Source organism: Sarcophilus harrisii, chromosome 3 (genome assembly GCF_902635505.1).
Source record: "Sarcophilus harrisii chromosome 3, mSarHar1.11, whole genome shotgun sequence".
NCBI classification, from domain to species: Eukaryota; Metazoa; Chordata; class Mammalia; order Dasyuromorphia; family Dasyuridae; genus Sarcophilus; species Sarcophilus harrisii.
This window is the reverse complement of record NC_045428.1, coordinates 219,255,115-219,268,630: the sequence shown is the minus strand read 5'-3', so window position 1 is coordinate 219,268,630 and position 13,516 is coordinate 219,255,115. Positions and strand designations below refer to the sequence as shown.

The following is a 13,516-nucleotide window of genomic DNA, read 5'->3' as shown; positions in this document are numbered from 1 at the left end:
AAATATAATAAACACAATTTAATAAAATGATGCTACCAAATTTACTATATTAATTAGTGGTTATTTTAATACTGTAGCAATCAGATGACCAAAGAGTACTTTGCAGAACTAGATAAAATAATAAAATTTATTTGGAGAAATATCTAGAATGTCAATGGAAATAATGAAAAAAGTAGCAATTAAGGGAGAATAGCCATTCCAGACCTCAATTTATATAAGAAAACAATGAAATAATAATGACTATAACTTGCATTTATATATACTTTAAAAATTTGCAGCATGTTTTTTTTTTTTTAATAGTTTTTTGTTTACAAGTTTTATGCATGGGTAATTTTGCAGCATTGACAATTGCCAAGCCTTTTGTTCCACTTTTTCCCCTCCTTTCCATTCCCTCCTCCCGATCGCAGGTTGACCAATACATGTTAAATATGTTAAAGTATAAATTAAATACAATATAAGTATACATGTCTTAACAGTTGTTTTGATGTACAGAAAGAAATCAGACTTTGAAATAGTGTGCTATTAGCCTGTGAAGGAAATAAAAAATGCAGGCAGACAAAAATATAGGGATTGGGAATTCTATGTAATGGTTCATAGTCATCTCCCAGAATTCTTTCGCTGGGTATAGCTGCTTCAATTCATTGCTGTTCTATTGGAACTGATTTGGTTCATCTCATTGCTGGAGATGACCACGTCCATCAGAATTGATCATCATATAGTATTGTTGTTGAAGTATATAATGATCAACTGGTTCTGCTCATTTCACTCAGCATCAGTTCATGTTAGTCTCTCCAGGCCTTTCTGAAATCATCCTGCTGGTCATTTCTTACAGAACAATAATATTCCACAATATTTATATACCACAATTCAGCCACTCTCCAATTGATGGGCATCCACTGAGTTTTTAGTTTCTGCCACTACAAAGAGACCTGTCATAAACATTTGTTCACTTACAGGTCCCTTTCCCTTCTTTAAAATTTCTTTGGGATATAAGCCCAGTAGAAACACTTGCAGCATGTTTTATATATGTTACCTCATTTGATTCTTAAATCTTGATCTATTTCTCAGAAGACTGAGGCAAATGGGAAATTAAATGTTTTCACCAAGGTCACACAGCTAGTAAGTGACTGAGACCAGATTGACCTTGGATGTTACTTAAAAATAAGGGTGGGTGCAATAGGCTAGACAAAGAAGGATCAGAAACAGTGTAATACACTAATGAACTAGAAAACCATTTATTAGGAAAGAACTTATTTGACAAAATTGTTGGGGAAATTACAAAGCAATCTGTCAAAAAATTGGTTTAGATCAGCACTTTACTCCATATCCCACAACATATTTCTAATGGATCATACCATTCACAACAATAAACAGTAAAGTTATTAAAAAAGTTGTTATAAAGAGATAAGAGTATTGTTACTTTGATACATGGATGCCATGAAAATACCTAAATGGAGAATGTGGGTTCTCTAGACCTAGAAGAATCTAATAAACTCTTGAGCTTCCTTTCCAATGTAGAGGGGAGCTAGTCTGATAAGGTTATTATTGATTGCATTTCTGGAATGGTTTGGTTTCTCCCTCTTTGCTGTATTTCCCAAAATTTATTGAGTACACTAGCTAGAATTTTAATTTCCCCAGGATTGATTTCCCATTCTTTGTATCTCCTTTGAGATGCCATCTCATCTAGCAGCTCTACTACTGTGACAATGTTTGATGCAGTCAGCCTTATATTATCAATGAGAAGTGAGGCAAAAAGAAGAAGCAAAGGCAATATCAAAGTTTTAGCCATCAGTGATTTGGTGATGGTGTTCCCAAGAGAAATGTAAAAATCAGAGAGAAAAGATTTAGAAAGAAATACTGCATTTCATTCTGGATAGAATGGATCTATGGAATAATGTGGATGTTGTTGAGTTTCTAGGTCTAGTGGAATTGTCTTTTTTTTTTTTTTTTTTAATAATTATAACTTTTTATTGACAGAACCCATGCCAGGGTAATTTTTTACAACATTATCCCTTGCACTCACTTCTGTTCCAGCTTTTTCCCTCCCTCCCTTTACCCCCTCCCCCAGAGAGCAAGCAGTCGTATACATGTTAAACATGTCACAGTATATCCTAGATACAATATATGTGTGCAGGACCAAACAGTTCTCTTGTTGCACAGGAAGAATTGGATTCAGAAGGTAAAAATAACCCTGGAAGAAAAACAAAAATGCGAACATTTTACATTCATTTCCCAGTGTTCTTTCTTTGAGTGTAGCTGCTTCTGTCCATCACTGATCAAATGAAACTGAGTTACATCTTTTCTTTGTCAAAGAAATCTATTTCTATCAGAATACATCCTCATACAGTATTGTTGTTGAAGTATATAATGATCTCCTGGTTCTGCTCATTTTACTTAGTATCAGTTCATGTAAGTCTCTCCAAGCCTCTCTGTATTCATCCTGCTGGTCATTTCTTACAGAACAATAATATTCCATAATAGCATCAATTCATTTTCCAGTTTCTAGCCACTACAAACAAGGCTGCTACAAACATTTTGGCACATACAAATCTCTTTCCCTTCTTTAATATCTCTTTGGGGCATAAGTCCAGTAGTAGCACTGCTGATTCAAAGGGTATGCATAGTTTGATAACTTTTGGGGCATAATTCCAGATTGCTCTCCAGAATGGTTGGATTCGTTCACAACTCCACCAACAATGCATCAGTGTCCCAGTTTTCTCGCATCCCCTCCAACATTCATCATTATTTTTTTCTGTCACCTTAGCCAATCTGACAGGTGTGTAGTGGTATCTCAGAGTTGTCTTAATTTGCTTTTCTCTGGTCAATAGTGGTTTGGAACACTTTCATATGAGTGGAAATAGTTTCAATTTCATCATCTGAAAATTGTCTGTTCATATCCTTTGACCATTTATCAATTGGAGAATGTCTTGATTTCTTATAAATTAAGAGTCAATTCTCTATATATTTTGGAAATGAGGCCTTTATCAGAACCTTTAACTGTGAAGATGTTTTCTAGTGGAATTGTCTTATATAGACAATTGCAGATGTGGGTCTGGAGCTAACACTGAGGGTATGTTTATAAATATTTACATTTTGAAGCCATCTGTATGTAGGGTGGGTGGTTAAAGCTTAAGAGAAATGAAATTTTTAAGGAAAAGATTGTGGCAATAGTTGAGAAAAGAATTCATGATAACTTTGGAGTAAACCCTCAAAAGATCAGGAAGAGGAACATGAGAGTTATAAAAAGAGAAGCAAGAGAGAACAGAATCTGAGAATTTAAGGGAGGAAAATATATCCAGAAGGAAAACAGTATTCAACTGTCAGGAACAAGGAGGATGGGGAACTAAAAAAAATCATTGAATGAGAATTATATCGTTGATAATAACTTGAGAGATTAATTTCAGTATAGTGATAGACATGTGGACACTGAATATAAACAGTGTGATTGATATTTTTAAGCAGTGAAAAGGATGAAAGAGAAAAGTTGGAAATAGCAAGGAGAAGGATATATTTTTGGGATTTCAGAAGATTGAGCAGGAAGGTAAAAAGGAAGAACCCCATGTAATAGTGATGATGATGATGATGATGATGATCTCTTAATAGCACTTTAAGGTTTATAAAGCAAGTGTATGTGTGTATAAAATTTGATTTGTGATAGGAGAGATTGAAAATGCATGAAAATGAAGGGATTACTAGAGCAGAATTCTGTAAGAGGGGAGGAAATATTAGTTGGAATTAGAGATCCTCCTTTTTTCACTTGAGGAGTGGTAAATCAAATGGGTGATTACACACAATTTTTGAGATTTTAAGTATAAGAGGTTCTTAACTTAAGGATCATTAATTTTAATATTTTGATAACTTGCATTATAATTGGCTCTCTTTGTAATTTTGTGTACTGTATTTTATGCATTTAAAAACTTTATTCTGAGAAGGGGTCTGTAGGTTTCAGGAGGTTGCTAAATAGGTCCATTAAACAAAAGAGGTTAAGAATTTATGCTTTAGAGAGAATCCTTATTTTGGTTGCATCATGTGGTCTCTTCCACAAAGATAATATGTTCTTTCGTTTGAAATACTGCTTTCTGTTTTTACTATGCTGATTATGTATTTTAGGAAAGTAAGAGTGAAACATGAATTGAGTTAAGGCCAGCTGTAACCTGTGGAATCTTATTTCCTTTTTCTACTATATATGACTACTTGAGTCAGATGAACAGTGTGAAATGTGTGTTATAAATAAATGGAATAATTTCCTGTGGATGATAACAGTGGGCTCTTTATTTTGGTTACAGAGGTAGTGTTGTAGTCTTATACAGGATAAGGAGATTGTATCTAGATGAACAGTTTTTCTTGTCTCTTCCTTCCTTTCTAGGTAATTTTTATATCTTTAAAGTGCCAAGCTTATATTTCAGGACTTGGTTCATTTTTTTAAAATGATTCCTTGTTATATCTTTTATTTAGCCTTTTGAAGGAGGCAAAATGATGAATTGTAATCTAACTATTCCAATTTTTTCCCTTTTTTTTTCCCTTTTCTTTCTTTTTTTGGGGGGAGTGCTTGCTCTGTTCAAAGTGTTGGCTATTTGGGGGAATAATCAGAAACAGTACCAGCAATTATGTAAAAATGCCCTCAAGTGATTAATAATTTTAAGAAGAGGAAACATGTATGTAACAGGATTACAACAATGAACAGAAAAGTTTAGTACTACCTTTAAATTAATGGTGGTTTAAATTTACTTGAGGAAGGGGAAGGATGGAATCATTTTGGATTTGAATATTTGAGGAAAGTATAAAGATACTTGAACTGGGCAGAGTTGGTATTTGAATAGATACCTAGGAGGGAATAGTATCAGGAAAGGCACAAAGGAGAGAATAAACATGATCTTTTTGGAGAAAATTAATAGACTGGTGTGTAGAAAAATGAAAGAGGGGGTTGGGCTAGATTATAGCAATGAGTGAATTTCTATTTTTTGACAGTAAGGCATGCAGTATGGGACAGAAAGGGGCAAATCAGTGGATTTGGAATCTGAGTTGATCTGACTTGAAAATCTGGCTCTGGAGGAAATCATATAATCTCTGTGGCCTTAGTTTCTTCATCTGTAAATTGAGGAAGTTGGACTAGATGGTTTTTTAATTCCCTTCCAGCTTTAAATCTGTGATCCTATTCACAAAGGATTGTAAGATTTTAGGACCTAATTGGGATCTTAAAGAAGATCTAGTCCAATTCTTTCATTTTAGCACGGAGGCCTGGAAAAGTGAAGTAATTTAATAATAAGCAGCAGAGCTCGAATTTGAGTTTAGGTTCTCCAATTGAATTGTATTGACTTTTCTTTTTACCAGCAATTCCTTGGGTGCTTTGGTTAACTTATTTTAACCAGAGTACTGATGGTACTGTGTTCTATTTTGCTAGAGTACTTTTGTTTGAAGCATATCAATTTTTTTTATTCTTTCTCCATGTGGAAACTGAAGTGAAAAAAATGTAGTGGCCTTGTTCTTTAGGAAGTCAGAGAATCTTAATGTGGCTCCAACCATTTCTGTTTTATCCACCTGTATACAAGCAACAAATGGAAACTATAAATAGAAATCTCAGAGTACTGAGTAAAACTGTGCTATCCCCTGAAGTTCAAGAAATATTTCTAAATAATCATTTGTTGAAGAAGTTCTTTCTATTTTGGGAATCCTTAATACCTTACAGAGTTGCCTGGAGATTAAATTTCTTTGTAGGCATATATTTATAGTGCTTCATAAATTACAGTTTGAAATGTTTTCAAATTGGCATAAAGTTTTTTAAAAATCTAGTTCTTTTGTTTATTTTTAAAAATATAGCTCCAACTTTATGTGAATGAATAACAAGAAATTGAAAGCATTATGTTACTATTCATAGAACACTAGACAAATTGTCAAGAGAGACCTAACAGGCCTTAGACAAAATAGGTTACTCTCTTCCCTTAAGGAGGCAGGAACCTCTTAGATAAAACAACACAGGCTGGTATAAAACCTTCCCTTCCTTCCTTCTCTCCCCACCCCCCCACTTCCTTTTTTTTCCCTTTCTCCCTTCTTCCTCTTTTTCCTCCTTCCTTCCTTCTCTCCCTCCCTTCCTTCCCCAGTTTTTTTCTTTTGTCATTTTTAAGACACCCTAATAGCCCACTATTATATTCATAGATGATAGAATTTGCCCAATTTCCCCAATTCATATGAGGCCCCTTAGAATCTGTTTCTTCCCCACTTCAGGAAGTTTTGTTTTTTATTGCTTCCTGTTAATCTCCCTTGTCCTACTTGCCTTTGATGTGAAAGCTATGGGTTTTGATTGTAATATTCCTAGGACTTTTCTTTTTTGAGTTCCTTTAATGGGGTCATTCGTGGATTCTTTCTGTTTTCATTTTGTCCTCTCGTACATGTAAGCAGTTTTCATTAAAATATAAAGTGTCCAGGATTTTTAAAAAACATGGTTCTCAGAAAGTCTAGTGATACTTAGATTATCTCTCCCTGCCCTATTATTGATGCCAGTTTTTCACATCAGATGTTATATTTTCTTCAGGTTTTTTCCTCTAATTTTTAAATTTTATTCTTACTATCTTATTAAGTCATTGATTTCTTTTGGTATATTATAGTATTCGAGGAATGTATTTCTCTTATGAAGTTGTTTCTTTAAGATATTTTTTTCTCCTTTTTGTTTTTTTCTTGAACTTTTATTTTAATATTTTCATTTCTTCAATGAAAAATCCATTTTTGCTTTGAGTCACTACTTATACTTGTTATGAAATTTACTGTTCATTACTATTTCTCTAACTTTATTTAACAAAATTGAGGCCTTGTTCTAGGGCCATACTCTACCTCTTATTGTACTTTAGGTGAAGTGATTAGTCTTCCTTATACTGTCCCCTTAGTTTCTTGCATTGATTTTCCATTTCCTTTCAGTATCCTTGAATATTTTGGTATTTAAAATGCTGAATCTTCATTTCTCTACCATGCTTGCATTGGTTGCTCCCACCCTGCAAGACTTTTACAACCACCTTGGATTATTCTAAGGGGAGTCCTCCATTCTTGCTTTCTCTGGACAGACCTCTGCAAGTTTTGTGTTTGGTCCTTCTCTAATCTCACTGGATGGTTTGCTAGTTTGTTTTTGTGTGTGTTAGCAATGGCTTTCCAAGCAGTCTTCCCCTTCCTTAAAAATCAATATAAATGTATTTCTTGATCATCAGTCTATCTGATGAGAATTTCAGACTTTTGCTACAGTAGATATTTAGGAGGTAATTAGCAGCCATCTTGGCAGAAGTTTACTGCATTTGACACTGTTGACCACCTCCTTTTTAGTTACTTTTTTTCTTGCTGCATTTCATACTACTCTTCTTGTTATCCTACTATCTCTCTATCCTTTTCTGTGAGCAGTTATAAGATAGAAGGAAAAAAAACTGAATATTTGTTGAAGTATAATGACAAGGGAAAAGACATTGATAGTAGGAGGACAAAAATGATCCACCAGTATAATCATAAGCAATAAAAAAGTCAAGGAAATGAGTAAAGACAAAAAACCCATTGGATTTGGTGATTATTATAGAATAGAGGTGATGAGAAAAAAATATTTGGAACTATTATTAAAGGTGAAAGATAGGGAAAATTATTTGAGCTCTGATTTCATTTTTGTAGGATTTTGGGTACATGGGTATTAAATTTTCAGAGATAATAGAAACTATATAGGAACTGGTTTTGTGACATGATTTCTTGAAGTCTGAGTTTGTTCTTTATAGTACTTAACCCCTTTCAGTCTTTTTCTTTTTAACAAGTGCATTTTAACAGGATACTTCCTTTCTTGTTCAGGTAATCACTTAATCTTCACCATATAGATTTAGTTATTTGTCAGAGCAAAAGTGACTAGCTTGATGTCATCCATATGTGGGAGAGGTAGAATATAACTCAGATCTTCCAAGCCTGGAGAGTAAAACTATAGAGGCAAGATGAACCAAGCCAAAGTTGAAGAAGATGAACGAGAAAAAAGGAATGGTTCAAGGAATAATTGAGCCTTCAGATGTCATAAAGCTGAAGATTAAGTTTTTAATATGAGTGAGTAAGAAAAGGATAGGAAGTCATGTTCATAAAGTAAACTTAATAGTTCTGGACAGCTTAAAACTCCACCATCTCCAGGGTCTATAGGCTGTCTCTAAGTTAGAGTCTATTTCAGAGATAGAGTTTTAAGAGGTAAGAAGAAGTAAGGTATGACTATATTGATGTATGGTTGAATTGGGATGAAAAAAGAGGTCATTGGAGAAATCTTCAAAGTTACTGCTGGTGCTTCTAATGATGATGATAGGATGAGTTAGAAAGACTAAAATCCAAGTATTAATCTCCTTTCGGGAGAAAAATGAGTGAAAATTCAGTAAAGGGCAGAAGCAAGGATGAAATGGAGTGGAACAAATTTGAATTGACTTCTGAAGAGGAAAAGTCATTGAGGTATAGCAGTACATATAAAATACTTCCCATATTTCTGGTCCTAGCTTTCTTCTCTTTGTTCAATCATAATCCTAACAAAGACTTGACAAGTAATTTGAATGTATCTTGAAAGAAAAAAAGTTATTGAGGGATGATAATAAATAGTAATAGAAAATATACTGTCTACTTTTAAAGAGTGTCCTGATGGAAATAATAGATAGTGAAAATAATAGAAGAAATATAGGAAAAGGTTTGTGGCATGTGGTCTCATAGAATCTTAGTTTGATTCTTATTTTTCCCATTTTTATCTTCCTGTCTTTTTTTTTTTTTTCCCAGTGTCCATTATATGGGGGGAGGAATTCTCCCTGAATTTACTCATTTTCTAATTGTAAGAGAAGAGAGGAAGTGAAGAAATTGAAACCAGCTTTAGTCACCATTTTATATAGGGGCTTCTAATAAGAACGAGACAAAAATCACTTCTAAGTAAAAAATCCCATATCTAGAATATAATTCATTATCTTTGCTCCACACCTGCCTCTCTAAATTCTTATTTCTGTTGAGAGTACAAACTTCTTTCTAACTGCCCTAAGTCCTCAACCTCAAATTCATTCTATTTCTTAATTTTCCTTCATCTCAAGTAATCAATCAATTGCCAAATCTTATTGATTCTGCCTCCACATCTCTTTTTTAAATCTGTAACTTTTTCTCCATTCAGATGGCCACCACCTCAGTTCAGGTATATGATTAATATGAATGACCTCATTACCTTTTGTCTGGACTTTTACAGTGGTCTTCACTCTCTAATTTTTCTGTCTCTCTCTCTTATATTGTCTATTATTTGTTAAATTGACAATGATTTTTCTAAAGCACAATTTTGCCCATGTTAGTCTAACCCTGCTTAATGAACTCCAGTGGCTCTGTTCCCTAGGACCAAATACATATTCCTTTGGCATTTAAAGCCCTCCAGAATCTGGTTCCAATCAGATTCCTGTTTTCTAGTAATGTTACATTTTACTCCCTTTAAGTATTTTGTGATCCCACTGAATTTGCCTTCTTGGCTGTTTGTCTTAAAAAACAACATCAAAATCCCATTTGCTATAACCATGCCTTTGTATAGGCTCTCCCCCATTCCTAGACTGCAGTTCCTTCTTACCTATGCTCCTTAAAATCTATTATTTTCCTTTAAAATTCAGTTCAAACCCTACATCTTATGTGAAGCTTTTCCTTACTCTACTGCATTTTGTAAGGCTTTTCCCAAAAGATAATCTCCTATTTATTTTGTATATACTTACTTGTGTATATGTTGTCTCTCCCTATAGAATGGAAGTTCCATTGGGGCAAGGACTGTTTTACCTTAATCTTTGTCCTCACTATAGTACATGGCATATAGGAGCCATTTAATAAATGCTTGTTGATTAATTGACTATACATCTTTCAACTTCGGTTTCCTCATCCATAAAGGAGGAGATAATACCTTGGGTTCCTTCTAGCTTTAACATTCTATGATCTAGTGAACATTTCTAGTTGTTATCAAGTGAGTGTGTGGGCTTCATGTTTCACTTTCATTTTCTCTTGCCTGCAGGTATTACTACCTGCAGGAATTTGTTACAGACCACATGTTGTTGACTTGTAAAGGGGAAAAATGGCATCCATTGTACTGTTATCGCAGCTCTCTGATAGGAACTGATGATGATGCAGAAAGCACAATAGCAAGTAGTTTTAGAGAATGGCCTCCACCTGACAAATCAAAAGTCTTTGCCACGAAGAGAAAATTTTCTGATGGTACGTATGACACCTGTCTTTGTCATATTCATGTTACTCACGATTCCAGATAGCTTAGTTGAGTGTTTTAAAACTGTCTGAATGTGTGGTTCTGAAGATAATCTTAAAACTGAACTAGTAAACCCTCATTCTAGTCTTTATTATTTAACACAAAGAGTTGAAAATACCTTTTTGGTATTTTCTTTTTTTTAGTTTTTATTTTGATACAGAATGCACTAATCAGTACATCAGAGCCCCTTACAAAGTACATTCCCTGACAAAAATAATCTATTGACAGAAAAAGAGGGATATGTATGATAACATTTATAATTTATTGGTATCTGACAGTGATATTTGACCAGAATTTTTTTTCTTTATATCAACTTTATTCATATTGCCGTAGCATCATGTACACAGTTATTTTGATTCTGCTTTCTTCATTTTGTATCACTTCATGGAAGTCATCCTAAGTTTCTCTGAATCCTATGACCTTGGGCAAATTACTTACCACTGCTTGCCTCAGTTTCCTCATCTGTAAAATGAGGACCTACTTCCCAGGTCCTTTTGAATATCAAATCAGATAATATTTATAAAGTGTTTAGCACATCATAGGCATTACATAAATGCCTGTTGCTATTATTGTTGTAATTGTCACTATTATTATTGTCACTGTCATCATTATTATTCCTTGTGGTACAATAATATTGCATATTTGCTCACTTTCTGATTTGACCAGCCATTTTCTAATCGTTAGACACATATTTTAACTACTCGTTTTTTATTATTATGAACAACACTGCTATCAACATTTTTTAAAGATCTTTTTTACATGGATAATTTCTTATATCCCACTTCTTTGGGGTATAGAATAATTTACTTCTTGTAAATTGCTTTTCTTGTTTGTGCATATTTCAACCTCCTTGGAGTAGAGTCAAAGGTTATGAACATTTATGTTTGTTTTCTTATATAATTCTTGTATTATTTTCCAGAATGATTCTCAGCCAGTTTGCAGCTCCACAAGCAATGAATTTTACTATGCTTATATTTCTACAACCCCTCCAACAATGAGTTTTCCTAATGTTTACATTCTACTTTTTTTAAGTTTATGCTTAATTTATTGAACTTTCTATTTTTAGTATAAATCAGCTAAAGATTTCTTTTAAATACTGTTTTAATAATGTCCTCCAAATTTGGGGATTTTTTTCATAATTATCCTTTTCTTTATTGTTTCTGGTTCTTGTTATTTTATGCCTATGATTTATTCTTTAGCCCATTAAAAAATTCATTAGTATTGTATTTTCCAAATACATGTAAAGATAGTTTTCAAGATTTGTTTTTGTAAGATTTTGTGTTCCAAATTTTTCTTCTTTCCCTTATACCTCATCCCTCCCCAAGATAGCAAGTAATCCAATAGCTTAAATATGTGCAATTCTTTTAAATACATTTCTATATTTTTTATGCTGTACAAGAAAAATAGAACCAAAAGGGAAAAAAACTGGAGGAAAAAAAAACAAAAAGTGAAAATACTATGTTTCAATCCATATTCAGTTTCCATAGTGAGTTCTTTCTGTGAATGTAGATAACTTTTTCCATCTCAACTCTATTGTAATTACCTTGAATCACTGCATTGTTGAGATGTGCCAAGTCCATAGCATTTGATCATAACACAATCTTGTTTCTATGTACAATGTGCTCTTCATGCTGCTCATTTCATTCAGCATCAGTTCATGGAAGTCTTTCCAAGCTTTTCTGAAAAAAGCCTATTCATTGTTTCTCATAGAACAGTAATATTCCATTGCATTCATGTACCATAACTCATTCAGCCATTCTCCAGCTAATGGGTATTCATTCAGTTTCCAGTTCCTTTTCACTACAAAAGGGGCTGCTATGTATGCATTTTTGCATATTGGGTCCTTTTCCCTTTTTTATGATCTCCTAATGAGTAAGAGAGTTTATATGAGAATAGAGACACTGCTGGATCAGAGGGTATGCAAAGTTTACTAGCCCTTAAGGCATAGTTGCAAATTGCTCTCCAGAATGTTTGGAGTTTCACAACTCAACCATCAGTACATTGGTGTCCCAGTTTTCTCACATCCCTTCCAACATTTATCATTGTCTTTTCCTATCATTTTAGCCAATGTGAGAGATGAAACTATCTCACAGTTGTCTTAATTTGTATTTCTCTGATCAATAGTGATTTAGAGCAATTTTTCATATAACTAGAAATTAGCCCATTCTTTTATAAAATAAATTTTTGTTGTCTTATATTACCAAAATTTCCCCCAATATCCTTTTTTATCTCCCTCTCCCAGATAGCCATCCTCTATAACAGATGATTTTTCTTTTAAAGAAAATCATCCAAATTTGTCATAAATTGGGTGGGGGGAAAAGCTGGAAATATATGCACTGTTGGATTCCTGTGAATTTTGCACTTTTGCAAGGAAGAACTCTTATTCATTCTTTAAGATATCATTATTATTATCTGCTTAAGATATTATTTATATTTTCAAATATTATAAGAAAATTATAAATGGTCTTATGATTTATAAGTTATATATAGTCTCTCAATTTCTCTATTTACTGTTACTTTCTGAGATATGATAGTCATTTCTACTTTTAAAAGTTAAAACAGTTCAGACTTCAACTCCTTATTTTAACTCTCTATAAGTCTTTTTATCTGAGTGTTTCTTTTGTATAGCAATTTGTTAAATTTTGCTCTCTAATCCATTCTGCTCCTTTTATCAAAATCTTCTCCCCCCTTTTTTTTTGCTTGTTATTTTTTTGAACAAGATTTTCATATATTAATATTCAGGGTTGCAGTTAAAATCTTCTGTCAAATTTTGTTGCAATTTTTCTTTATTGAAAGAGAAGTAGCATGGCTGGTCGATAAAGTGATGTCCTGGAAGCTAGAAGTCTCATATCTCTTCTTCTTGGTCACTTAATCTCTCAATGTAAGCAACTCTCTAAGATTATTTATAACTGAGAAAAGTTGACAGCCTGCATTGATATGAGTTTTCTAACCTGGGAGTGCTCTATATTAATAAAATCACTGGTGCAGCTCCTATCTCTGTTCCTTTTTGGGAAAAAAAGAAAACATGAGCATTAGATATTTGTAGCCTGTTCTCCTCCTTCTCTCCTTTTGAATGAGTAAATTGCAGTCTTCTTCCCTTCTTTAATAACCCTTGTATCTCAGCCCAATTTCTTGTTTCCCTTAATCCTACTTTTCTACTGTAATTTTTTCACCTTCATTTTTGAGTCAGAAAAGATACAATTTAAGACATTTTATGCTCTGGAGGATTACTCAATTTTGTAAGGTAAAATCATCCCCCCCCCTTTT

The 13,516-nt window shown here is 33.4% G+C and overlaps 1 protein-coding gene across 5 annotated transcripts in view; it reads left to right on the top strand.

Moving 5' to 3' along the window:
• LOC100933824 (cohesin subunit SA-2) overlaps positions 1–13,516 on the top strand; it is a 123,194-nt gene that overhangs the window by 93,536 nt on the left and 16,142 nt on the right. For all 5 annotated transcript variants that reach the window (XM_031959070.1, XM_012546129.2, XM_012546130.3 and 2 more), the window contains one exon: positions 10,001–10,200. In XM_031959070.1, coding sequence (XP_031814930.1) covers positions 10,001–10,200 — 200 coding nt within the window. The remainder of the gene's footprint in view (positions 1–10,000; positions 10,201–13,516) is intronic.